Genomic DNA, 19,886 nt, shown 5'->3' on the forward strand with positions numbered 1-19,886 from the left:
ATTTTAAATGGTAGTGGTTGGTGGCCAAACTTTTTTAAATGCACCTTGTGAATTATTTTCATATGTAACACTAGAATAACCTGTTTTATATCATAGCTAGTAATTCTTCAATACCTAAAATAAAGGAAATACATGGATAAGTCACTGTGTAGGGTTTTTGCTTAACTTGCTTCTCTGCTATTACTAGTCTCTTACTATGACAACATTACATCTTCTCTAGGGAAAAAACTTCAAACTGTGGAAATTTCCTGACCTAAAACTAGTTTTAAAGGCTTTTAGGTCCCTAATAGCAATACACACATGGTTATCCAGCAGAGGAAATTTCCTCTGTAAACTCAGCCTGTCAAAAAGTAAAGGCAAAATAATTAAATTCTGGGAAGAATTTAATGATTACCCAAAGGCTTTTTTTTCTCTTAGCTAAAACTATGTAGAATCATGCCACACACATAAACTTGATACAATAAAATGCACTTAGCGCCCCTCAAAATATTTTATAGTCAAAAAACCAAATCCTCGCCTAACAAGCAGCTCACTCACATATACTGCCAAAGAAATCTGTAAATGCACTTAAAAGCATACAAATAAAGGAGTTATATATTACTCTCACATAATGCCAGAACACAATAATTTAAATGTCTAAAACTACTTAAAACTTTTCCTATGTAAAACAATGTAATCGTTTTTCTTTTGGTCTCTTTCACAACAATAAAAATTTTAATTTTTTAAGCGCTGGAATGGCTATTCGTTTTACAAAAATTGTTCTCATAATAGATACTGAAAATGAAATACAAGATACTGAATCCTCCAAATACGGATTCATTTTATACTTAACTGAAGATAGGAAGGAATCTGCTTTCTATTTGGGATCTCCATACACTTTCATTACTCCTAAAAAAAAAATTAAAAAGCTGTCCAGTTCAACTCTCTTCCCTCAAAAATCCCTACATATTGCAAAGTAAATGGGCCAAAGAGCGCCTTGGATGCCTCAAGGATCACCAAAGTCAGATAAGTTATCACAAGTATTGCTGCAAAATAAATCAACGGTACGCCAGAGCCGAGTGACACCTTATCAGCTTTCTAAGGGGTCTGTTGGGAAACCACAAACGTAAAGGCAGAAGCCACAAACAATGAAGATTTCGTAGCAAACGAGCTAAATTCAAGAGCTAATCAGGAGCTGACAAACGCCAGGTCTGTTCCTCCCGGAAGGTAAGCTGAAATGTATCAGAGGACTAGGAAAACGTCTACTATTAACCTACTACTATAAATTCGGGGACTGACGCAGAGCTTTCCAGCCCGCACGCGCGCTAGGGTCTCTGCAAACACAACCGGGTAAGCCACAACCAGAAGACTTCAGGGCCTTCCCCGCCTCCCTAGCTTTTGGTGTACTTGACAGCGACTAACAAACGGGACACAAAGGTAGGTAGCAACACAATCGGAGAGGGCCAGGGGCGGGCTCCACCCACCCTCTCCGTGGAAGCAGACGGAGGGAGCAAGGGCCGGAGAGTGGTTCTCTCCGGGGAGCGCGACCAGGGGCCGTCGCGCCGCTGCTAGCCTCACCTCACCTCCGACCTCCTCTGACAGCCGGCGCGGGCGACGGACGCACTTGCGCCAGGCTCAGAGCCCCTCTTTCCAAAGCAGACCACAGCGCACTCTCTAAGGTCACCACCCACCCACACCCTCCCAGACAACGCCCGTCGGCCTTCGGGGAGCAAGGACGAGTGCCAGGAGCGGGCAGTAGCGCGGGCAGCACCAGGAGGCGCCCCCGCGGGGCCGCAAGATGGCGGCGGCGCCAGGGCCGGGGCCCTGCGCGACCAGTTCGGCGCGCTCACCGAGGCGCGAGCGGACAGGAGAGGGAGAGGGCCCGGGGCCGGGCAGGCCTGCGGAGAGCTGACGAGAAGGCGGCCGCTGAAGAGGGAAAGTGCTCGGGCGTGGGGGAGGGGACGCTCACTCGGGCCCCAGCTGCAGACATTCCCTCCACACCCGTCATCCACTCTAAATAGAGCCCTCCGCCCGTCCTATCCCAATCAGGCGCTGCCTTCTTCCTGCCTACCTTTGAATTTGAGGTCTGTGGGAGGGTCGAGGACCAGGATCTGCTCGTGCTTCGCCATGGCCCCAGAGGTGGACGCCATCGGAGAGACAGCGCAAAGCGGGGGCGCGCCCGCTGCGGCGGTTTGCTGGCTGGGGAGGAGGGACGACTGGCTCCCACGAGCTCTATGATGGGGACACTTCACAGCTCCCGCACGCAAACGCCTGCCGCTAAGTCGCGGGCTTAGTGGGCTGCCTGCTAGGTCAGCAGCTCCTGGTCTCAACTGACTCAACCCCACACCAACCACCGCGGCCACGCGCACTGCGATCCACGGCGCCCCACGTGACGACTTCTGCGTGCCTACGTGCGCGCCCCAGCAGCCGGGAGTCCCTAGCGCTCCTCAGGCCCAAGAACTCCGCACAAGCTGAGCGGGTTGGTGCGCCTGCGCGCTCTCGGCCTCACTTCCCTGAGAGTACAGCCGGCTGTCAAGCGAACGGGTGTGGGCAAGGGGCGGAGCTAAGCTCTTTGGGACCCATGCGCGCGCACTGTAGAGCGCAAGGGCACAATACCCTGTTACGTTTAAGGGGCCAATATTACGAAACTGGAGAACATAGTACGGCAGTGCACCAACATCTTCCAACTGGGAATGCCTAATAAAAAGAAGTAGTCAGACTCATTCACAACAACTCCCAGCATGCTCCATACAGAGTAGAGGCTCCGCCCAGGGCCTGGTCCATTTGCGGCACTTCGCGATGCCTACTGGGAATTGTAGTAGTGTTTGGGGGGAATGAGACTGAGGTCCGTTGGTGGCAAATTGGGTGGGGCGAATGACACTCTTTGGCTCTCAGTATCTCGTTTGCGCTAAAAAAATAAAAATACTTTGTAGAAAATATCCCAGGATGTTTCTAATTTGCCCTATAATTCTATCCGTCCCTCTATTGGTAGAGGGAAATTCTCTGTCGGATTCCAGTCTTACCTGTCCTGCTTCCTGATTTCTCTCCAGTGATACAAAAGCTAATGAGGAAACACACCTCGTTTAAGAAACAAACGCGTCGTTGGGGACATCTGACAAGACATTCGTATCAACCTAGAAATAAAAGTCAAAATGTACAGCGTTCAGTTGTAGTCTCTTCTGAGTTATGGTTAATGATAGACCCAAACCAAAACATATGTCAGGTTCACATATTTGAAATTAATTCCATCTGCATCATTTACTGTAGCGTGTAGTAAACTAAGCCAAATGAGAAAAATCCCAGCAGCGAAGTTGCTGACAAATCTTTAACCAGTTGCCAAGGTAATCGGGCACAGGAACATTAAACTAAATAAATGAATGTGCTGTAGATAAACTTTTATAGTACTACCTGAATTTAAATCATTAGAAGCTGTACGAAACGAAAGACTTGCTTGTGCTGCTGCTAATGAGGAGCAATCTGCTTTGTGAAGAAAATAGATGAGATAAATGGAACAGTAGTCTAAGCTTGGGTACAAAGTCCAAGATTTCACCTGCAATCTAGGTGTCAGAGCCCATCTGAGAAAAGCTGTCCAGAATAGGTAGTCTGGCATCCACAGAAGATTGTACTTGGTACATACGGCTAATGAGTGTATCTTCAGCCATGAAAAAGCTCAGAGGATAGGAATGCTTAAACAATTTGAAAAGCATATTTTAAATTTACCTTTACTTTGATTTCTTTTTATTCCCAGTTATTTTTAAAATTTCAATTAGCAATAAAATTAATACAAAAAATATGTTTATGAAAGGGGATCTTAAGATTTTTTACATTCAGACTTACTGCTTTTACCCATATTTTGCTGTGTATTATGCATACTTTTGCCCAAATTTTTAAGGGAAAAAATAAGGATGCACATTATACATGGGTATAACGATTACATGCCATGGTGTGTGTGATAACCCCTTGTATCATGTACACATAAACTTGGGTGAGCATTATACACCGCCAAAATACAGTATTCTGAAATTTGGTTATCAACTTTCTTTATTGTATTTTTTTCCATTACCATTTGTCCCCCTTATACCCTTTCCCTCCTGCAACTACCACACTGTTGTCCATGTCCATGAATACTTTTTCCTTTTTGCTCGATCAAGTTGAGGTTGACATGCCACAGGATGGTGTCCCACATATATTTATTTGTGAACTGACAAGCTTCAAACTGACACAAACTCTTTTTGTTTCTTTCTTTTTTTTTTCTTTTTTTTTTTTTGCTTCCCTAACAAATCTTACCCATGGGCAAGTTAGCCTTGGCTGAACTGGCTCCTCCACAGCTAGATGGACACTTCTCTTACCAGAAGCATAAGGGAATCCATGGTCTGCAAACAGCCAATTAGCAAGTATAACATGCTGAGAACATTACCAGTCACTTTTTTAGGGGACAATGGCTGCCCATTCACCCTGAGTTCAATAGGAAGCTGAAATTTGATGTATTCCAGTTTCCCAGTCTGTCATGAAGAAACCTCTGCTCATTTAAGTCATCACCTCTGGAATCAACTTTTTCTCTTCTCAATATTGCCTCAAAAACCATATAGGTATAGTTTTAATATCTATAGGAATTTAAATATTTGGTAGGCTAAGAATGCACAAAATATCTTTGGAACAATTCTCCTATTCAGTTTTAGAGCATTGCATTTATAGTGACTCAAAGCCCTCCTGAATCTACCCATCATTTAAATAGTGCACTATTTCAGTGGTCTGTGCTTGGGTATTTATTAATGCCTCCGTAATAAGAGTTCAAAGAACTTTATAAATATCATCACATGCAACTCAAAATAACCTTGTAACAGCAATTGTTACTTTTATTGTTTTTTAGTTATATTTTATTAATTATGTTATTACAGTCGTCCCAATTTTCCACCCTTTGCCCCTCTCCACCCAACACTCCACACTCCCTCAGGCAATCCCCACACATTTGTTCATGTCCATGGGTCACACATATAAGTTCTTTGGCTACTCTTTTTCCTATACTGTACTTTATATCCCCATGGCTACTCTGTAACTATCTATTTGTGCTTCTTAATCCCCTCCCCTCTTCACTCATTCCTCACACCTCACTCCCATCTGACAACCATTAAAACGCTCTTGTATCTGTGATTCTGTCTCAGTTCTTCTTGTTTGCTAAGTTTGTTTTTTAGATTCAATTGTTGATAGATATGCGTTTATTGCCATTTTATTGTTCACAGTTTTGATCTTTTTCTAAATAGGTCCCTTTAACATTTCACATAATAGTGGTTTGGTGATGATGAACTTCTTTAGTTTTTCCTTAGCTAAGAAATTCTTTATCCGCCCCTCGATTCTAAACAATATCTTTGCTGGGTAGAGCAATCTTGGCTGTAGGTCCCTGCTTTTCATGACTTTGAATATTTCTTGTCAGTCCTTTCCAACATTCAAAGTTTCTTTTGAGAAACTAGCTGACAGATTTATGGGAACTTCCCTGTAGGTAACTAACTTCTTTTCTCTTGCTACTTTTAAGATTCTGCCTTTCTCTTTAACTTTTGGCACTTTAATTATGATGTGGCTTGGAGTGGGCCTCTTTGCATCTTTTTTGTATCCTCTGTATTTCTGAATTTGCATGTCTATTTCTGTCACCAAATTAGGGAAGTTTTCTTTCCTTATTTTTTCAAATAGATTTCCAATCTCTTGCTCTTTCTCTTCTGCTTCTGGCACCCTTATGATGTGAATGTTGGCATCATTGAGATTGTCCCAGAGGCTGCTTACACTATCCTCATTGTTTCTGGATTCTTTTTTCTTCTTGCTGTTCTGATTGGTTGTTTTTTGCTTCCTTATGTACCAAATCATTGATTTGATTCTTAGCTTCATTCATTCTATTGTTGTTTCCCTTAAAATTGTTCTTTATTTCAATTAGTGTATCTCCCATCTCTGACTGGATCTTTTTTTACACTGTTGAGGTCCTCACTAAATTCCTTGAGCATCTTTATAACCAATGTTTTTGAACTCTGTGTCCGATAGATTGCTTACCTCCATTTTGTTTAGCTCTTCTGGAGCTTTGATCTGTTCTTTCCTTTGAGCCATGTTTCTTTGTCTCCAGATTTTAGCAGCCTCCTTGTGTTTGCTTCTATGTATTAGGTAAAGCTGCTATGACTCCCTGTCTTGGTAACATAGCCTAATGTAGTAGGTGTCCTGTAAGGTCTCATGGCACAGCCTCCCCTATCAGCCAAGCTGGGTACTCGAGGTGCTCCCATCATGTCAGCTGACTACACCCTCCTCTTGTAGTTGAGCCCTGATTGCTCTTGTCAGATCAATGAAAGAGATTTACCCAGGCCAGTCAAGTGCAAGAACCGACTCTGACCATTGACCACCAACCTCCACCCTCTGTGGATGATCAGCTGTGCCAGGGCAGGGTGGTAGTGCTCTAATGTGGTCTGTAGCTATACACTGGGCACACATAGTCTGGGGTTTCCCGGACAGTGAAGGGCAAGGTCAACCACCACCAGTGTTCTGCTCGGGTCCACCCTTCATGAGCTGTAAAGTGCTCTGAGATGGATGCTACTTGTGGTGGACTTGGAGATACCCGGGCAATGCCAAGCTGTGAATCTAGGTAGGCTGCTGCTAGTGTCAGGCCTGGGGCCACTTAAGAGGTATGAGGGCTAGGGGCTTACTGAGGTTGGCTATTGCTTGCTTGATAGGATTTAGGAAGTTGTGAAGCATGAGCCAAGACCAGCCATTCATATGGGAAAGTATGGTTAACAGTTTGGTGGGCCCTTAAGTTGGGGGGACAGGGTCTCAAGGGACATCTGGGTGGGGACAGTGTTAGCCAGGTTCATGGAGTCTCAGATATGGCACCCACCTGCCAGCTCTGTGGCTCTGTCGAGAAGAGTTCAGAAAGGGGGCAATGGCCTCTGCCCACTGTTCTGTCTGGGAGAAGGCTATCCCCCAGCTCCTGGCTTGATGCCAGACACTTCAGTTCTTCCTTGTATGCCATTGGTGCCTTTCAAGCTGCCACTCCAGTCCTGGAGCTCAGAAGAGGAAGTCTGAGTACGTTTCTGTGTGGCTTCTTTAAAGGGAACTTCTTGGGACTCCAGAGGTTTCTTCCACCAACTCAATCCCTGTTGGTTTTTGCAGTCAAAAGTTATGGGGACTTATCTTTCTAGCATTGGAACCTTTGGCTGCAGGGTGTGATGTGGGTCTGGGACTCCTCACTCCCAGGATATTCTTCCTGAATTTATATCCACCACACATGGTGTGAGACCAGCCCATTCCATGTATCTGCCCCTCCCACCAGCCTGGATGGTTTCTTTAATTTTGTAGTTGTTAAACTTCCATTAAACTTGATTTCTGACAGTTCTGAGTGATGGTTGTTCTGTATTTTAGTTGTAATTTTGACACTGTTGCACAAGGAAGTGAGCCAGGTTTACTATACCACCATCTTGACTCAAAGTCCATGTTACTTTTATTGTTTAATATGGAAATGAAAACACAGTGAGAGCATTTCATGTTAGTAATGGAGCTAACATATGGGAGGATGTTATCCAACTTTTCATTCTGTACATTTCGCTCTTCCCCAAGCCACAATAAAATAACAACCAAAAGTGATTAAAACAACAATTTACAATGTAATTGACTTCTCTCTTTTTTAACAGTTAAGTTAGGACTAGAGAAACATGGGGCCTAATGTTCATTGCTCTTTTACATTGATTAATGCAACATATAGAGGTCTCCCAAGGTATTAGCAAAAATACATGTATACTCAAGCATATTTCTTTAGCTTCCACGTTTTCCTAAGTCTAAAAGATATGAAGTCCTTGAATATTACTTCAACCCACTTGAATTACTAATAATATTCACCTTTGGACAGATTATCTCGTATGTGTTTGGCAAGGATAAAAAAGAAAAACACCAGTTTCCAATATCCAATATACTTCCAAGGTAACAAAGTATTCTATCTTCTTCTCCACAGTTAAACATTTTAAGCTTTGCTGTTGAGGTTCTCTATAATTATGAATATGTTTATGATCAATTCTTTGCATAATTCAATTCACTAAATATTTAAAGAGGTATACCTTCAGTAAATATTGAGATAGTGAAAGAGTATAGGATTTGGTTCTGAACTGCTGGGTTCAAGTCTTGTTCTCTACTACATGGTCTTCAGGCCTTACTTCACTGCTCTGTGCCCATTCTACACCTGTCAACTGGGGAGAATATTACCTACACCAAAGGTTTGTTATGAGAATTAAATGAGTTAACACAAAGGAAGAGCTTAGAATAGGACTTGGTTCCAGGACTGTTACCTTATTAACATTAAATGTTAAATCATTGCTGTGTGCCCAGCACAATGGTAGGCGATATAATGGTGAGCCAATAGACATGGTTTCAGCCCTTAACAGGTTTACATCCAAGGAGGAAAGACAAACGTGAATGCTCCTTTGCAGCTAGGATTTTGTTCTTGAAATAAGTTCAACCAGTCAATTACACTCATGTGATATTGGAAAGTTATAAGTGAGATGAAAGAGGCCAATTTTCTGTGCCTTCTGACTGTTTTTCTGCTGAGGCAAGAGCACAGAGACTTGAGGTTTTCTGCCCAGCGTTCTAGTGCTCATGCTCTAACTTCCTGGATATCAAGAGGCAGTTAATTATTGCAGAGTCAGCAGAAGCAGTGGCTCTTTTCGAGTCCAGCTTCCCATTCCCTGGGTTAGAATTAAATGTTGCAAGCCTCAAAGGCAGCAACTGCCCTCATGGTGCAGCTCAGCCTTGTTCTGGGAATCATTCCTGGAGAGCATCATTTAGAGCCTGCTATTCCACCCCTCCCCAAATTTTATAAGTACCTAATTTCCTTTATTGTGTTGCTTCCTGCTTCTGATATTAGAGTACTACAGGGAGTCAGGTGTCAGGGAAGGCAAGAGCGGATCAAGAAGGAGGTCAACGGTGTAGAAATCTGCTGAATTATACTGTAAGATGAGGACTGGAAACCTTTTACCTGACACAGTAATGGGATGCTGGGACAAAACCTATAGTAATTGAAACAGTCACACAGAGCTCTTTCTAAAAGAGATAAATATGCTAGAGAGTGATGACCATCTGAAATGTATACAAGGTCAGCACATATCACAGGAATGCAATGCTTGTATCAATGTGGTTATGTTGGTGGTGCTTATTCTAGCACATTTGTCAGACTTCTGTGAGAAATACAGATTCCAAGAGAAGGCAGATGGAGGCTTCACCAGATAAAATCAAGTCTGGAAGAAGAAGAGTTAGAAAAAGACATCCTGGAGATTTTTGCTTGTATGACCACTTAAGGTAGTTAAAACTATAAATCATCTTCACATATGAAAAATAATTTGAATATGTTTTCTCAATTAATTTTTATACTGTAAAAGCAACATGTGCTTATTTTAACAAGTGACACAATCCGAAAGCAAATTAGTAAGTTTCCCTCTACATTTCCTGATTTCAGCTCCAGTGAGGGTAACCAATGTTAACTGCTTGGGTTGTGCATCACTCTCTGCCTTTATCCATTGTTATAAAAATATAGCTAGTTTGTTTTGGGTTTTCTCCACAAGAACTGTAACATATTACTATGCAATTGCTTTATTCACCTAAGAGTATATTGTGGATATCCAACGAGGTCAATTGGCATAGATCTAAGTCAGTTTTTTAATAGCTGAATCCTTCTATGGTACCATTTGTTCTCTGTTGATGAATGTGTAAATTGATCTAGGCTTTTTATCACAACTAACAGCACTGCAATAAACATTCTTATCCTATCCTTATTATAGGATGCATTTATTTCCACAAGGATATTCCCAGTGGTAGAACCTCTAGATTAAAGATATTTATTCTATCACCCTGGTTGTTGTGGCTCAGTTGGTTGGAGTATCATCCCATATACCAACAGACTGGGGGTTCGACTCCCAGTCAGAGCAAATACCTAGGTTGCAAGTTTAATCCTTGGTTAAGGCATGTATGGAAGACAATCAATTGTTGTTTTTCTTCACATTGATGTTTCTCTCTCTTCCTTCCTCTCTCTCTAAAGTCAATAAATATAATTTTAAAAGATATTTTTACCCGTACTGTATATCCAAAAGATATTTGGATAAACAGTACACAAGACATCCTGTGTACTGTTTATCCAAAGGGTTGTTGTAGTTCACACTTTTATCAGGAATGGGTGAGGGTGTCCATCTCCCCCATTCTCAATAAGTGTAGATCCCACCCCACACCAACAGCAGAAGAAGGGCCATTAAGAAGTATTCTTAAACTGTTTGGGTCAATAAATTTAGCCTCCAAAGTTGTACATTTTCATTGAATCCATCTTCTCCTCTTAATCATTCCATTTTCCTTCTCCTGGTTGCCAAGATTAGAGCACCTATAAGCAACCAGATGCTCTGTCATTAATAATGCATTTTCTCTCACAAATACAGTTATTCTTACAGGAAACCAAACAAGAAGAGATCTAAAGATGTCTATCAACACTAAATCCACCTTTGACAACTTGATTGACTTTTTATAGTCTCTGAACATACGGGCTTCTTTGTATAGCCCTAAGAAAACCTAGGGTAGATGAGGGGGAAAAGCACAGATGTGGACATCAGACAGGCTGAACCCCAGGCTCCATCACTTTTTGCCCTGTTGTATAGTTAAACTCTATGGCCTTACTATAAAATGACAACAATGCAACCTGTATTTGAAATTGCTTATACAAGTACTAAATGATATAATGTGAATAAACTGTTTAGCATAGTGCTTGGCAAATAGTAAGCTTTTAAGAATCATTTCACAAGATTTCATATCATCTTTGAAATATAAGCCATATATCTGTAAATCTGTAGAGTTAAATCTCTTAATGAGATACTTCATAAACAGAAGGTAATTTTCTAGGGTTTTCTGAAAATGAGGATTAGGGGCTTTTTGTATTTATTTTTCCCAGTTGTTGGTTGATAACCTTTTTTGAGCCAAGTCCTATGGTACAGGCTAGGGCTGACACAAAGAAGTCTAACACCTAATTTCAGACCTGAAAAAGCTGATGGTCTAAATGGATTTAAACAAGCATAATTCAATGTATGATGTGCTTAAAAGAAGCAACTGAAAAGACTTATGGAAGAATAGAAACAGGAGTGATTGACTTCAAGGGAGTTGGGAAGTACTCTGTAGATACCTGGCCATTTCAAGATCATGGCATTTTTTTATGGCCAGGTACACACATATACATGCGTGTGTACACACACACACTTACCTCTCTAAGATTTACTACTAGGGACTTCAAGATGGTGGGGGAGTGAATGGAAGTCACACTGAGCTCCTCCCAGGACCGATTGGGAATTACAACTAAATTGTGGAGAAATCACCTGGAACAAACAACAATAGCGAGAGAGAAGCCTTAAAACCTCCAACACACACAAGAATCAGTTTTAGCACAACCTAACTAGTAAGGAGTGCAGTAGAGACTCGAGAAGGCACACTGGGCACCCAAAGGCAGAAGCACCAGAGGGATACTTAAATGGCCAACTGGATCCTTCTGAGAAGAGTTGTGTCTGAACCATAGGTAGGGATCTCCAGCCTACAGCACCAGAGCCCAAAACGTACACAGATAATAGCCAGCTGTGAAGAGCAGCACGGTTGCTCTCTGCCAGAGACAGGAGGCTGGAGACACAAAGAGACTTTTAAAGGGCCAACGCATAAATTTTTATAGGCAGCCACTTACCCTGGGCTCCAGCAAAGGCAGGGGTAGAGTAGGCTGGAGCTGCCTGAGGAGAGACTGGAGAAGGAGGCTTTGGTGAGAGAACTGAGAGAGTAGCTTGGGGGATCCTGGTGCTGACTCTTCCCCCATACTGTAGCAGCCATCTTGCTCAGGCAGACCACTTCCTTAAGTGGCAGCAACATGAGATGAAACAATAGCCCCACTCCCAGGAGGACCTGCCCTGGCCTGGCGGTAGACAAGCCTGACTGCTGAGTACAGAGTGCCAGCCACAGATAGTAGATCCCTGGCTAAAGGGGGCACAGAGTAGTCAGGAGATGCTTGAGGAGAGTCTGGGGACCGAGGCTTTGGGGAGCGAACTGAGAGAATAGCTGGTGGGATCCTTTTGTCGACACCTCCCCCATTTGGCAGCAGCCATCTGGCTCAGGCAGACCACTCCTCCTGAGCAGCAGCAGCATGAAAGGACACAATAACCCTGCCCACAGAAGGGACTCTGCCACTCCCTGTGATGCCCAAGCCTGACTGCTGAGTGCAGTGTGACTAGATTAACAACTGAAAGAGACAGCCACAGACAGTAGATTCCTGGAAGTCTCAAACAGATTGCATAAGATCAGGCAGGGTCAACATCTGATGTCATCAGAGGCAGATCCAGAAAGAAAAGACAGCAGTCTCCTACCATAGAAGTTCACACAAGAAAATCACGAAGTCAAAACATATCAATTGAAGAAGCAGAAGCAAAAAGGAAGAGTCTTACAAATAATGGGAAGACAAAGAAATACCACCCAATCAAAAGGAAAGAAGGAATCCCCAGAATAAGAACAAAAAGAAATAAGAGGCAAAAACTATCAGATATTGAGTCCAAAACAATGGTTCTAAGGAAGCTCAGTGAGCTCAAAGAGAATTACCAAAAAACTAGAAGGAAACTATAAGGAACTTACCTCAAACTATATCAGCATGAAAAAGGACATATAAACTATCACTAAGAGGAAAGAGGAAATGAAGAATAAAATTTCTGAATTGCAGAACACAGTAGAATGAATCAAAAGCAGGCTAAATCAAGAAAAGGATTGAATCAGTGAGCTGGAGGCCAAGGTAGAAAAGAGTTCTGAGAAAGAGGAAGAAAATGAAAAAAGGCTTAAATGAACAGGTGTTAAGGGAAGTTAAGGATAACCTGAAACATAATAATATCCATATAATAGGTATACCAGAAGAAGAGGAGTGAGGGATAAAGAATGTATTTGAAAAAGTAATGGTGGAAAACTTCCCTAACTGGAGGAGAGAAAGAGTCACACAAGTCCAGGAAGCACAGAGGGTCCCATTCAAGAGGAACCCAATGAGACCCACTCCAAGACACATCATCATTAAAATGGCAAATATAAAAGAAATAAGAGAATCTTTTTTCTTTTATATCCTACAAGAGAATCCTACAATAAGCAAGGTAAAACAAGGTAGTAACATACAAGGGAGCCCCAATATGACTAGCAGCTGACTTCTCAACAGAAACACTACAAGCCAGAAGGGAATGGCGAGAAATATTCCAAGTAATGAAAAGCAAAGGCCTGCACCAAAGACTGCTCTACCCAACAAGGCTCTCAGTTAAAATGGAAGGCAAAATAAGGAGTTTCCCAGACAAAAGAAGGCTGAAAGAATACGCCTCCACCAAACCAGCATTGCAAGATATGCTAAAGGGACTGCTTTAAGAAGATAAAGAAAAAGAGTTAGAAAGAGAGGAACCCAGGTACGAAGGGAAAAAATGAATAAGTACCTATCAACAATAACTTTAAATATAAATGGATTAAATGCTCCAATAAAAAGCCATAGAATAGCTGAATGGATAAGAAAACATGACCCATGCATATGCTACCTACAAGAGACCCACCTCAGAACAAAAGACCTACACAGACTGAAAGTAAAGGGATGGAAAAAAATATTCCAGGTAATGAGCAGGGAAAAAAAGCAAGGGTAGCAATACTTATATCAGACAAAATAGATTTCAAAACAAAGGCCATAAAAAGAGACACAGAAAGACACTTCATAATACTCAAAGGAAGAATCCATCAAGAAGACATAAACATTGTAAACCAATATGCACTCCACATAGGAGCACCCAAATATATAAGGAAAATCTTGGAGGACTTCAAGAAAGATATAGACAGCTACATGCTGATGGTAGGGAATTTTATACCCAACTGTAAAAAATGGATAGATCTTCCAAACAAAATATCAAGAAGGATATTGCAGAACTGACCAATGCATTAAATCAAATGGACGTAACTGACATATACAGAACCTTTCATTCCAAAGAAGCAAAATACACATTCTTTTCCAATGCACATGGTATATTTTCGAAGATAGACCACATGGTAGGACACAAAACAAGCCTAAACAAATTCAAGAAAATTTAAATTATAGCAAGCATTTTCTTGGACAACAAGGCCTTTAAACTGGAAACCCACTTAAAGGAAAAAATTCAAAAACATTCAAACCCATAGAGACTGAATAGCATGCTATTAAACAATGAGTGGGTCAAAATTAAGAATAAAGAAAAAATCAAAAAGTTTCTGGAAACAAATGAAAATGAACACACAATAGTCCAAAACCTATGGGACACAGTAAAGGTAGTCCTTAGAGGGAAGTTCATAGCAATATAAGCTTACCTAAAAAATATAGAAACATTTCAAATAAACAATCTAACCCTGCATCTACAAGAACTGGAGAAACAACAACAAACAAAGCCCAGAGAGAGCAGAAGAAAGGAAATAATCAAGATCAGAGCAGAATTAAATGACATAAAGACTAAAAGAACAATTCAATGGATCAGTAAATCCAGGAGCTGGTTCTTGGAAAAGATCAACAAAACTGACAAGCCTTTAAGCAGATTCATCAAGAAAAAAAGGGAGAGGTCTCAAATAAATAAAATCATTAATGAAAGAGGAAAAATTACAAGTAATATCTCAGAAATGCAAAGGATGGCAAGAAATTACTACAAAAAAACCACATGCAAGGAAAATTGAAATCCTGGGTGAAATGGACAAATTCCTAGAAAAATATAACCTTCCGACACTGAATGACGAAGAAGCAGAAAGCCTGAACAGACTGATAACAGCTGGTGAAATTGAAGCAGTAATCAAAAAACTCCCAGCACATAAAAGCCCTGGACTGGACAGTTCCGCAGAAGAATTTTACAAAGCATTTAAGGATGAGCTAACCCCTGTCCTTCTCAGACGATTTGAAAATATCCAAGAAGAGGGAAAACCCCCAAATCTTTTTTATGAGGCCTGCATCATCCTAACCCCAAAACCAGATAAAGACACAACAAAGCAAGAAAACTACAGGCCAGTATCACTGATAAACATAGACGCTAAAATCCTTAACTAAATATTGGCAAACAACATCCGGCAATAACATTAAAAAGATCACCCACCATGATCAGTGGGATTCACCCCAGGGATGCAAGGATGGTTCAATATTCAGAAATCAATAAACGTAATACATCACATAAACAAAAGGAAAGACAAAAACCACATGATCATATCAATAGATGTGGAAAAAACATTTGATAAGATACAGCATCTATTTATGATAAAAAACACTCAGCAAAGTGGGAATAAAGGGGGCATACTGAAACATAATAAAGGCCATATGTGGAAAACCTAAGCCAACCATACTCGACAGGCAAAAACTAAAAGCTTTCCCAGTAAGATCGGGAACACGACAAGGATGCCTGCTTTCAACACTTCTATTCAACATAGTGTTGGAAGTCCTAGCCACAGCCATCAGACAAGAAAAAGAAATAAAAGGCATCCAAATAAGAAAGGAGGAAGTAAAACTGTCATTGTTTGCAGATGGCATGATAGTGTTCATAGAAAACCCCACAGACTTCACCAAAAAGCTACTCGACCTAATAAGTGAATTTGGCAAATCAGTAGTATACAAAGTCAATATTCTGAAATCAAAGCTGTTTTTGTACACCAATAATGGAATATCAGAATCAGAAATCAGGAAAAAAAGTCTCATTTGCTATAGCAACAAGAAAAATAAAGTACCTAGTAATAAACTTAACCAAGGAGGTAAAAGACCTGTGCTCAGAAAACTACACAACACTGAAGAAGGAAGATATAAAGAAATGGAAGCATATACCACATTCATGGATTGGAAGAATTAACATCATCAAAATGTCCATACTACCCAAAGCAATTTATAGATTCAACGCAATCCCTATTAAATTACGAATAATGTGTTTTACAGATACAGAAAAAACATTTCAAAAATTTATATGGAACTATAAATGACCCCAAATAGCTGCAACAATTTTGAGAAAGAACAAAATAGGAGGGATCACAATACCTGACCTCAAACTATATTACAAGGCCACTGTAATCAAAACAGTCTAGTACTGGCATAAGAACAGACACATAGATCAATGGAACAGAATAGAGAGCCCAGAAATAAACCAATGGCTCTATGGTCAATTAATATTCATCAACAGGGGCAGAAGTTTAAAATGGAGTAAAAATTGCCTCTTCAACACATGGTGTTGGAAGAACAGGACAGCTACAAGCAAAAAAATTGAAATTCATCTGCTAACGTACACCATACACAGAAATAAACTCAAGATGGATAAAAGACTAAATATAAGTCATTACACCATAAAATTCCTAGAGGAAAACATAGGCAGGAATCTCTCAGATATCCCATGCAGCAATATTTTCACCAATATGTCCCCTAGAGCAAGAGACATAAAGAAAAGAATAAACAAATGGGACTTCATCAAAATAAGAAACTTCTGCATGACTAAAGAAAACATCAACAAAATGAAAAGGGAACCAAACATATGGGAAAATTTATTTGCCAATAATATATCAGACAAGGGTCTGATCTCCAAAATATATAAAGAACTCACACGTCTCCACTCCAGGAAGACAAACAATCCAATTACAAAATGGGTAAAGAACCTGAACAGGCAGTTCTCTAAGGAAAACATACACAGGGCCCAGAGACATATGAAAGGATGCTCATCATCACTAGCCATTAGAGAAATGCAAATTAAAACCACAATGAGATACCACTTCCCACTGGTCAGAGTGGCCTTCATAAGCAAATCAACAAAAAAGAAGTGCTGGCAAGGTTTTGGAGAAAAGGGAACCCTAGTACACTGTTGGTGGGAATGCAGACGGGTGCAGCCACTGTCGTAAACAGTATGGAATTTCCTCAAAAAATTAAAAATGGAATTGCCTTTTGACCTGGCAAGTCTGCTGCTGGAATTATATCCTTAGAATCCTAAAATAGTAATTCAAAAGAACCTATGCACCCAATGTTCATAGCAGCACAATTTACAATAGCCAAGTGCAGGGAGAAACCTAAGTGCCCTTCAAAAAATGAGTGGATCAAAAACCTATAGTACATATACACAATGGAGTACTACACAGCAAAAAGAAAGAACCCCTACCCTTCGCGACAGCTTGGATGAAACTGGAGAGCATTATGCTAAGTGAAATAAGACAAGTGGTGAAAGACAAATACCATATGATTTCACCTATAAGTGGAACCTAATCAACAAAACTAATAAGCAAGGAAAACATAACCATCAACATTGACAGAAAAAAAGAAACCAACTGTAATGAGAGGAAAGGAGCGAGGGGTTAATGGGAAAAGGAAGGAGAAGGGTCAAATCATGGAACTCTTCTTCCAGTGTGGTCCAGAGATGCCAAAAAGTTGGACACCCCTGCTTCCCCCTGTTGTAAGATAATATCTTATATAACCATAAAACTATTATTGAAAACAGGAAAATAATATTGATTAAATATTATTAACCAACCCATAGACCTTCCCCACTTCTCCAGTGGGAAAACTGGAGAAATTCTAATGTCCTTTGATTTTTCCAGAATACAATCCAGGATCCCACCTTGCATTTAATTGTCATGTCTCCTTAGTCTCTTCCAACTTGTGACAGCTCCTCAGTCCAGTTTGCCTTTCATAGCCTTAATATTTTTGAAGGATATTAGCCAGTTATTTTGTACAATGCCCCACATTTGGGGTGTGTCTGATGTTTCCTCCTGACTGGGTTGAGGTTACACATTTTTAGCAGGGATACTGTAAGAGTCATATCCAGCCTTCCTCAATGCATCCTATGAGATGTGTTAATATGTGAGGCCAATTTATTACGGACCATGATAACTGCTCATGTGGTTAAGGTGGTGTCTGGCAGTATTCTCCAATGTAAAGGTACTATTTTTATCTTTGTAGTAAGTATCTTGTGACAAGATACTTTGAGACTATGAAAATACTGTTTCTAATCAGATTTTCACTCACTAATTTTATCACTCATCAATGATTCTTACCTGTAACAATTACAGAAGCGTTTGCCTAATACTGATTGTCTATTTTCATCATTCCTTTTACACTTATTTATTGGAATATATGGTTTATAAAAACAGCTGTTCCTTCTCCCCCATGTATTTATTTTTCATCTAAGTATGGATTCATGGAGGTTAATTTTATTATAATCCAGTATCATTATCTTTATTGTTGGTCACTTTCTATTGCATTTGATCATTGGAAGCTCCTTCAGGTTGGCTCCTGTGTCCTTTCAAAGCGCTTCCACGTAACTTTTTGAGCACATCCTTATTTAGGTATCACAAGATGTTTCAGGGTCATTCTGCATTTTCTCTGCCAGATTACTGACAGCCCTGGTCCTTTAATATAATAATGGTATTTAGAAACCAAGATTGACCACTAGATGTGCTCATGCTACTGGAGTGTTATTACCTCTAGGCACTTTCAGTGGACGAAGCTAGGAAATACATATAATGCATATGAAGTAAACTCAGAATTGCTAACCCACATCCTTGAAAAGCAGATTTACTGACTAGAGTACATTTGTGAATAGTTCATTTTTTCTTTAACTTTATGGTATACAATAAAAGTTCTGTTTTCCAAAGTTACTTAACTTAGTGCTTTTGTTCCTCACTTCCTTCACTGCAGTTATCTTATTCATTTGTAACAAAATTCAAGTCACTTTTACTGTCTGTAAAAATCATTTTTCCCTTTTTCTTTGTGTTAATTCATTATTTGGGCAGTATGGGAAGCGTTAACATGGTTTTAATAGTTAAAAATATACATTTTTCCTTTGGCTCAAATGAGCAGATACATACATATTTTTAATCTAATCCTCATTTTTACTTAAAGGGTGCAATGTAATTTTTTATTTCTTCTTTTTTTCACTTGGTATACCCTGGAAATCACGTTATAACAGTTCACAGAGCACTTCCTCACTCTTTTTTACAGTTACATAGTACTCCACTGTGTGATGTTGTTTAACTGCAGCTGACCCTTGAATAATGCAAGAGTTAAGGGTTCCAGGCCCTTGCACAGCCAAAAATCCATCTATAGCTTTTGCTTCCCCCAAAACTTAACTACTAGTAGCCTACTGTTGACCGGAAGCCTAACCAATAACAGAGTCAATTAATACATATTTTGTATGGTGTATGTATTATACACTTTATTCTTATAATAAAGTAAGCTAGAGAAAAGAAAGTTTTATTAAGAAAATCATAAAGAAAGAACATATAATACCTTTACAATATTTATTTTAAAATCTGCATATAAGTGGGCTCTCTCAGTTCAAACCTGTGTTGTTAAAGGGTCAACTGTACTTTTCTATGTATGAGCATTTAGGCTGTTCCCAATATTTTGCAATAACTAACCAATGCTCAATTGAATAACCTTATACATATGTATTTTCACATTGTTGGAGGTGTATGTACAGGATAGATTCCTAACAGTGGGATTTTTAGACCAAAAGTTAACTATATATGAGTTTTGAGTACTGACAAATTCCCTTCCATTTTACTTTGTTTTTTCTCCACCAGAGCTATGTGTTTCAAAGACCACCCCATAAAAACAAGCATATTTTACATTTTCTTATCTATATTTTAAACTCCAGGTACTATTTTACTAGTTTCATATTAGAAAGGACTTAGTCTTTTTGGCAGCAGCTTTGGATCAACTTTTGACCACATGATTAGCTCCCTTTGTCTCCTTTCCCAGCAGTTTTTCTCACCTGTCTTTGCTTACCGCAAAGCCTTGCAGCAGGGTGAATGTGGCTGTAATACAACCACCCACCCACTTTCACTTTGCACTATATACTGAGCTGACATCTGCAAACCAAGCTTGAGCTCTTTTTCCCTCTTTCAGC

At 40.2% G+C, this 19,886-nt stretch overlaps 1 protein-coding gene across 1 annotated transcript in view; it reads right to left on the reverse strand.

Annotated features, from left to right (window-relative positions):
• Positions 1 to 2,374, reverse strand: part of VAPA (VAMP associated protein A) — a 51,773-nt gene extending 49,399 nt beyond the window's left edge. Inside the window, exon 1 of the mRNA XM_054587353.1 lies at positions 2,051 to 2,374. Within this exon, the coding sequence (XP_054443328.1) occupies positions 2,051 to 2,129 (79 nt within the window). The 5' untranslated portion in view covers positions 2,130 to 2,374. The remainder of the gene's footprint in view (positions 1 to 2,050) is intronic.
• Between the last annotated feature and the right edge of the window lie 17,512 nt (positions 2,375 to 19,886).

This window comes from Pteronotus mesoamericanus, unplaced genomic scaffold (genome assembly GCF_021234165.1).
Source record: "Pteronotus mesoamericanus isolate MK-2021 breed Mesoamerican mustached bat unplaced genomic scaffold, CSHL_Meso_final scaffold_118, whole genome shotgun sequence".
NCBI classification, from domain to species: domain Eukaryota; kingdom Metazoa; phylum Chordata; class Mammalia; order Chiroptera; family Mormoopidae; genus Pteronotus; species Pteronotus mesoamericanus.